The sequence below is a fragment of the Arachis duranensis genome, chromosome 3, assembly GCF_000817695.3.
Source record: "Arachis duranensis cultivar V14167 chromosome 3, aradu.V14167.gnm2.J7QH, whole genome shotgun sequence".
Taxonomy (NCBI): Eukaryota; Viridiplantae; Streptophyta; class Magnoliopsida; order Fabales; family Fabaceae; genus Arachis; species Arachis duranensis.
In genome coordinates this window covers 6774846-6782251 of record NC_029774.3, presented here as the reverse complement: position 1 = coordinate 6782251, position 7406 = coordinate 6774846, and the positions used below count along the sequence as shown (strand labels likewise).

The following is a 7406-nucleotide window of genomic DNA, read 5'->3' as shown; positions in this document are numbered from 1 at the left end:
TATATTCACATGAAAAAGGAATATATATATATTCTAATATCATATTTTTGTATTAGTAAGAAGTGATTATATTGATGCTTATATATGGTATTTGTAGAATATTTTGGACAAAAAAATTACAAAGAAAATCACGTAAGAATATTACATACGCTGATGAAACTTGTTTGCTACCCCATCTAATATATAAACACAAGTGGCAAAACTAAAATAATTGTTATATTTAGATTTCGTTGGGTTAGTTGAGCGTGTACAACCATGGATGTTTGCCATTTGTTGTAACACAAACCATGAATTGAATCACTTTTGAAGAGTGTCACCAAAAGAGTCCATTCACAAGTTGTGTTCTAATTGGACATCAATAAGATTATTTGTACGATCAATTATTAAAGTTAACAGAGATTAAAATTTCATCAACAATTTTTTAAATTGGCATCTAAATAGAAAACCGATTATTATTAGGTGTATAAAAAATATTTCCAATTAAATTAAATTCAACATGACTTAATATGAAGAATAATAATTCGAGTATTGAAATAACTATTAAGCTAAATATACACAAAAAAATTAGAACTGTCAATGACATACATATTTAGTATTTATAAAAAAATATTATATTATTATAAATAAATTTAATTATTCATTTATTACATATTTGATTATTTTATTATAAAAATTTTAAATTATTTTGACAAATTATTTAGTTAAAAAATATGTGAATCAATATTAATGACTAATTTTTAGTATTAAAATATGAAAAATATGAATTGTACCAAATATTTTTAAAAATTAAACTAGATGTTAGAATAAAGTACATATTAATATAGATATTAAAAAAAAATATTTTCCAATAAACAAATAAAAGAGGGGGGGAACAACTACAACTAGGTAGTTATTGATTAAGGTTATAATCCTAAAGAAACTTGTGAGATTAGAAGTACATAAAATGTAATCATACTTAGGTAATCCAACACACCCACTTCCCATCCTCCTTAGTCAAAATGTGTAATCTCAATTTTAATTAGTCCTTTTTGACACTCAAAATCCCAAATTCAACTTCCTTTCATATTCATATTAGAGTATTATACTCCTAAATCCATTTCACTCATTCTTTATAACTTGTACCAAACAAGTGAACAGTCCCTCGTACACTGTTCAAGTTCTTAATCCCAATTGGCACACATTTAATTTTCAGCTCACCAAATCAAAACCGTTTGTTCAAAACTAAGCACGCCAAGAAAACACAAATCTCTCTTCTCTCTTCTCTCCCCCATATAACATACATGACCACACCCCCACAAATGTTATTACCATTATTCTTCTTCAAACTAACCAACAACAATAAGCACATGCAATTCTTTCACATTCCCTATCATTCCAACACAAAAACCATGACCAAACTCAGCAATCTCAATCTCAATCTTAATCTCACAACCCCCCAACAAGATCTTCCCAATGGAAACAACATCTTCACTCTAATGCAACATATCCAAATGTTGGAGATTCTTCTAGCAATCACTGTTTTCATAGTGATTCATTCTCTAAGGCAGAAGAAGCATTATGGCTTGCCAATTTGGCCTCTTCTTGGAATGTTACCTTCTTTGTTCTTTGCACTAAGAACCAACCTCTATGAATGGATCACTGATGTGCTTAAACAGCAAAATGGTACATTCAGATTCAAAGGGCCTTGGTTTAGCAGCCTCAATTGCATTGTCACGGCCGATCCGCAAAACCTCGAGCATCTTCTCAAGACAAAGTTTTCTTTGTTCCCCAAAGGGAGATACTTCAGGGACACGGTGAGAGACCTACTTGGAGATGGAATCTTCAACGCCGACGACGAGACGTGGCAGAAGCAGAGGAAAACAGCAAGCATTGAGTTCCATTCAGCAAAATTCAGGAAGTTAACTACTGAATCCTTGTTTGAGCTTGTTCATTCAAGGCTCTTACCGGTCTTAGAATCCACCGTTAAGGAGAATGTTTCCATTGATCTACAAGACATCTTGTTGAGACTAACTTTTGACAATGTTTGTTTGATTGCGTTTGGGGTTGATCCCGGTTGCTTGCGGCCGGGGTTACCTAAAATACCATTTGCTAAGGCCTTTGAGGATGCAACAGAAGTAACAGTTCTTCGATTCGTTATCCCAACATGTGTATGGAAGGCAATGAGGTTCCTCAATTTGGGGATGGAGAAAAAGTTGAAGGAATCTATAAAAGGGGTTGATGAGTTTGCTGAGAATGTTATAAGAACAAGAAAGAAAGAACTGTCTTTGTTCTGTGATGAGAAGCAAAGATCAGATTTGTTAAGCATTTTCATGGGGCTGAAGGATGAGAATGGTGAAGCCTATTCGGATAAGTTCTTGAGGGATATATGTGTGAACTTCATTCTTGCAGGGAGAGACACTTCTTCTGTGGCTTTAAGCTGGTTTTTCTGGCTGCTTGATCAGAACCCTGAAGTGGAAGAGAAGATAGTAGAAGAGATATGCAGGGTAGTGAAACAGAGAGAAGATATTGATATGAAAATGAAGAAAGAAGAGTTTTTTGAGGGTTTGACATTTAGGCCTGAAGAGATTAAGAAGATGGATTATTTGCATGCTGCTCTTTCTGAAGCTCTCAGATTGTACCCTTCTGTTCCTGTTGATCACAAAGAGGTAACTCTTTCAATTCAAACATTTCTTCTTAGTTTCTTTTTTCTTTTCATTTTGTGAATTAAAATTTCTTTGATTTATTAGCTTTAATTTGATGTGAATAAACACTTTAATTTAGGTGTTTAAAATATTTTATGTTTATTCCATAAATCTTTTAAACACATGTATTCTTAAAAAAAATATATATGATTTAGAAGGTTTTTAATAATTTCTCATATTTGTTTGGACTTCATAAATGAATATTTGCTTCTATTCAAAGGCACCCTCTAGCCAATTGGAAAGAGTTATTATTAATTAGAATTTATTAAATTTTCTATAAAGTGACATCAATGAATGAGAAGGACTATTTATTTAGTCAACTCTTTTGTTTACCGAACAAACATTCCCAATGGGCTCACTAGAATTAGACATAGCCTGGTGACCAACAATCATAAAATAAATAATATAATAATACTGTAATACTAATACCTCTTTCAGAATAGAGAAATTTTTTGGATTATCAATTTTTAGTATTTTTTGTCATTATTTGACTATTGTAAATACTAAATTGTCTTTAATAAAATAAATGTTACTAATTTATATGTGTAAATTTTAAAAAAAATATAAGTGTAAATTATATTGATTTATGTGTGCAAAATTCCTATAAATATGGGTATAAATTATTATTGGTCCATTATTGTCAAAAACTAATAATATTTGTTGATCATGTAACATTGTTCTTTAAAATAACTATTAATATAGATAAAATATTAGATTAAAAAAGAATTTAGTTAATATATGCTTTAAGAATACAGTTAATATTATCAATTAAGAAAGTCTCTTTTAGAGAAGAATGAAAAGTTTAGTTCCCAATGTATTTATTGTGCATTTATTAAGATAAAAAGTTAAAAAAAATTTATTACTAGTAACCTTAACATGTGCTCTAAAAAGTAAAAACACATGATATCTAAACCTTAAAAAATAATGAACCTAATTCATATATACTGATGTTAAGTCTGTTGTATACAAATCAGGCTTCTGAGTTATGACTCAAATTTAACCTGGAATGTTGATCAAATGTTGAAACTTGAATATAGCAAAATCTAAAAAAGTTAAATGATCTCAGTTATAAAATCACACAGTTCAAGGTTTTATTGAATGCCGTTAGAGACTCGAGGGTGAATGAATGCAACTAGTGATATAAATGTTCATTTATTTATTTGCAGGTAGTTGAAGATGACACATTCCCAGATGGAACAGTGCTAAAGAAGGGGACAAAAGTGATCTATGCAATTTATTCAATGGGAAGAATGGAAGCCATATGGGGAAAAGATTGCAGGGAATTCAAGCCAGAAAGATGGCTAAGAGATAATGCACGCTTCATGAGTGAATCTGCATACAAATTCACTGCCTTTAACGGCGGACCACGGTTGTGCTTAGGCAAAGACTTTGCTTACTATCAGATGAAATATGCCGCTGCTAGCATCATACTCCGCTACCGTGTTAAGGTGGTTGAGAACCACCCTGTGCTGCCTAAACTTGCATTGACTATGTACATGAAGCATGGAATCAAAGTTAACCTTCACAAGAGGGATGCTGAAGAAATTCACAAGTACTTGCGAGGTTGATTAAGAATGAAGTTAATTATGGTGTGGTAATGACTAATGAAGTAATGATGAGTACGGTATTTTCCCTTTTTGGTCTTTTCTTTAAGGTAATTATTAAGGTGGATTGTAAGTACAAAATGATAGTAATGAAGGGGTTGGATATAATCTTAATTAGGAAGTTAAAGCATGAATAATGAACTTCATGTTAATTGGTGAGCATGCAATTGATTTGATTGGATATCTTGGAGTGGGAATTGGATTGCCTTATTTCTATTACATGTCTTGTGTATATTATTGTTGTCCTAATAATTAATAAATGAATAATTTGCATTTCTCAACTTTTGGTATTACTTTCTTAATTTTTTTTTCTTATAGCATAGTGTTGGTGCTATGTCAATAAAGAAGTAAAGAAAAAAATCCTGTAAATATGTCGAAAAATATCTATTAGAAAAATAAATCATTTCTCAAATCAAATATTTAGAAAAAAAAAATTTCCCCTTCTAAAGTGTATCATAAAACACACTATTCATTAAGGGCAATATTCGAAACTCGAGAATAAAGACAGTACTTTATTACAACATATTCAATTCCGAATGTACTTTTAAGAGGGAGAATGATTACATACTTGAAAGAACAAAACGGCATTGTAACTTGGAATTGTTTAAGAAAGCTGTATCATTAAATTGTTCAAGTAGGGCTTCTCACAGCATAAAGTGTCACTGCATATTATCCATCAGCTTACATAATTCAAGAAAGGATGATCCAAGAATATCTGCTCTTCATGTGTATTGTATTTGCATTATGCATAGCATCCAAACCAAGGAGATAATCATGCTTGGAACATGCAATTAGCTTACACCATTCCATTCATCATAAAACTCTTTCACAAACTCCTCCATGAACTTATGCCTTCCCTCTGCCCTCCTCTTTCCAGCCTGAAATTTACTTTGAAAAAGATAATATTTTGCAGAATTGAAAAGATGCATGGCATGAATGTCTAGTTGGCAGAACTCATAATACAGCTACTATACCTTGGTTTTCATCATATCCTTGAGCTTCAGAAGTTTCTCATGAAAATGGTTAATAGTAGTTTGCTCCTCTTTCTTCATGTATTGTTCCTTGGATAAATCAGTCCGCGGTAAAATTGCAGGGTCATGCAGAACCCTGTTCCTGCTTCCACCAAAGGTGAAGCATCGCGCAATTCCTGACATACAAGGGACACATATGTATCATATCCTAGTTACCATCCCAAATTCCCAACTCTAGTATTTAAGGACAATTTTTAAGTGTCCTTCTAACATTGCTCATCTCGTTGAAAAGCTCAATAACATAGCAGATTCAACAGAATACCTATAGCACCAATAGCATCAAGTCGATCTGCATCTTGCACAACTCCGAATTCCGGAAACCATTCGGTACTGCCATTTCCTGTAACCTCGTCCTTGAAACCTGGCAGTGGAGAACGCAGTGCCCATAATGCAAATTTTACAACCAATACACATGGAAATGTAACATGATGCAGCTCAGGGCTACTATGAAGAATACACAGAAACATTAGGCTATGTTTGGATAATGGAAGAGACTGCAAAAACATATAATCTGTTTTTTCTAATATTACCCTGAAATCAGATATATTAACTTGAGCCAAAAGGAAGGTGGATGTTGATTAACTAACCCATTCCTTTGATGATCTTCAAAATCTTAGACTTGATAGTCTCCTGGATTCCCTCTTCTTCGAGGAAATTCTCAACAATTTTTTCCTCAGACGGATCCCTATATCATAAGTGTACATAAAAATAAGAGTTACACCGCAAATTAGGAACTTGTAGTCGAACACTTTAATCATCAACAAATTTTAATCATTAAAACAGTCCGTAGCCTTTTGTTTTGTTAGACAAATCAATCCTCTTGTCAAATTTGAGTAAAATGTTAAACAAATCAGTCTCTATGTTATTTAATAAAAACAAACATACCCTAAAAATTTTTAAAATTCTGATATTAGACACTGATTTGGTGATTAAAATTTATTGAAGACCACAGGAATAAAAATTTCTTACCAACTGATTTATGGTATTATCTGAAAATAAAGGAAAACATGGCAGAATTGAAGCACGGACAAATACAGAGAAATGGTAATTGGCTAAAATTAGCCTCGAAATTATGCAAAACCAGTATATGGATTATTGCGCATTGACTTCAACAATAAAAAAACAATTGAGCAAAAAACAGAGAAAAAGTTCAAATTGCGATACATGTAAGGTAAGAATACAGTTAACGAAATTACGAACCTCAAGTACTTGTAATCAGCTGCAGCAATCAACAAAGAAGTAAATTTGCGAGTAAGCATAGAGTAATTTTGAAAGAGATTAATTTTGATGCAGAGAGACAGTGTAAAAAACCTATATCATGGAGCAGCGCCGCTAACTCCACCTGAAATAAATTAATTAACGAGAAGAGAAAGCGAATGGTTATGGTGGTGATTAATAAGTGAAAGTAGTAGTTATATGAGAATGAGAATGAGAGAGTGATTACGATTTGGAGAGAGTGAGGGTTGGAAGAAAGGCCTTCCTCGGAGGCGAGGGAGAGAGCGAGATCACGAACCCTCCAAACGTGCGATGCATCGTGTGAAGCGTCGTTTCCTTTCATGGCTTTCTCTACGAGAGCCTCTGCCTTTCTCACCGTCTCTCTGCTCGCCATCCTCACTTGGAACCAACGGCACGTCGTTTTGCTACCTCAAAACTCAAAAGGGAAAAATGAGCAGAGGAACTGAGAAAATGAGAGAGAGGACGAACCGACACCGTTTTTGTTCTCAAGACACAGAACTGTTGACTTTGCAACTCCATCCCTTGACCCCAAGACTAGGGGCCGCTGGCTGCTTAGTGATCACTGTTATCTTCTTTTTCTTATGTTTTTTTTTAAATAATTTAATTTTTATGTAAGGGTAAAATGGTAAAGTACTAAAAAGATACTAAAATTTATGTTATTGATAAAAATAATTTTTGAAGATAAAGAGAGAGAAACAATTTTTTAAATGATTTTAAAATAGTAAAATATAATAAAAATAATTATTAAATATTATATTCTTATAAATAGTTAAAAAATTGTATTTAGCAAATGAATTTATGTATTTTATTCAAATTTTTATGGTGATGTTTGAATAACTATTTAAAAAGTATAT

The 7406-nt window shown here is 32.4% G+C and overlaps 2 protein-coding genes across 2 annotated transcripts; one reads left to right on the top strand and one right to left on the bottom strand.

The window, feature by feature from the left end:
• Positions 1 to 1217: 1217 nt before the first annotated feature.
• Positions 1218 to 4566, top strand: LOC107477198 (cytochrome P450 86B1). Its single transcript, XM_016097179.3, has 2 exons — positions 1218 to 2645; positions 3848 to 4566. Exons 1-2 carry the CDS (start codon positions 1281 to 1283, stop codon positions 4247 to 4249), a joined length of 1767 nt encoding a protein of 588 aa, XP_015952665.1. The 5' UTR covers positions 1218 to 1280; the 3' UTR covers positions 4250 to 4566.
• Positions 4567 to 4688: 122 nt separating this feature from the next.
• Positions 4689 to 7048, bottom strand: LOC107477199 (uncharacterized). Its single transcript, XM_016097181.3, has 7 exons — positions 6761 to 7048; positions 6628 to 6658; positions 6517 to 6535; positions 5904 to 6001; positions 5579 to 5677; positions 5260 to 5432; positions 4689 to 5163 (listed from the first exon to the last, which is right to left on the bottom strand). Exons 1-7 carry the CDS (start codon positions 6923 to 6925, stop codon positions 5077 to 5079), a joined length of 672 nt encoding a protein of 223 aa, XP_015952667.1. The 5' UTR covers positions 6926 to 7048; the 3' UTR covers positions 4689 to 5076.
• Positions 7049 to 7406: the final 358 nt, after the last annotated feature.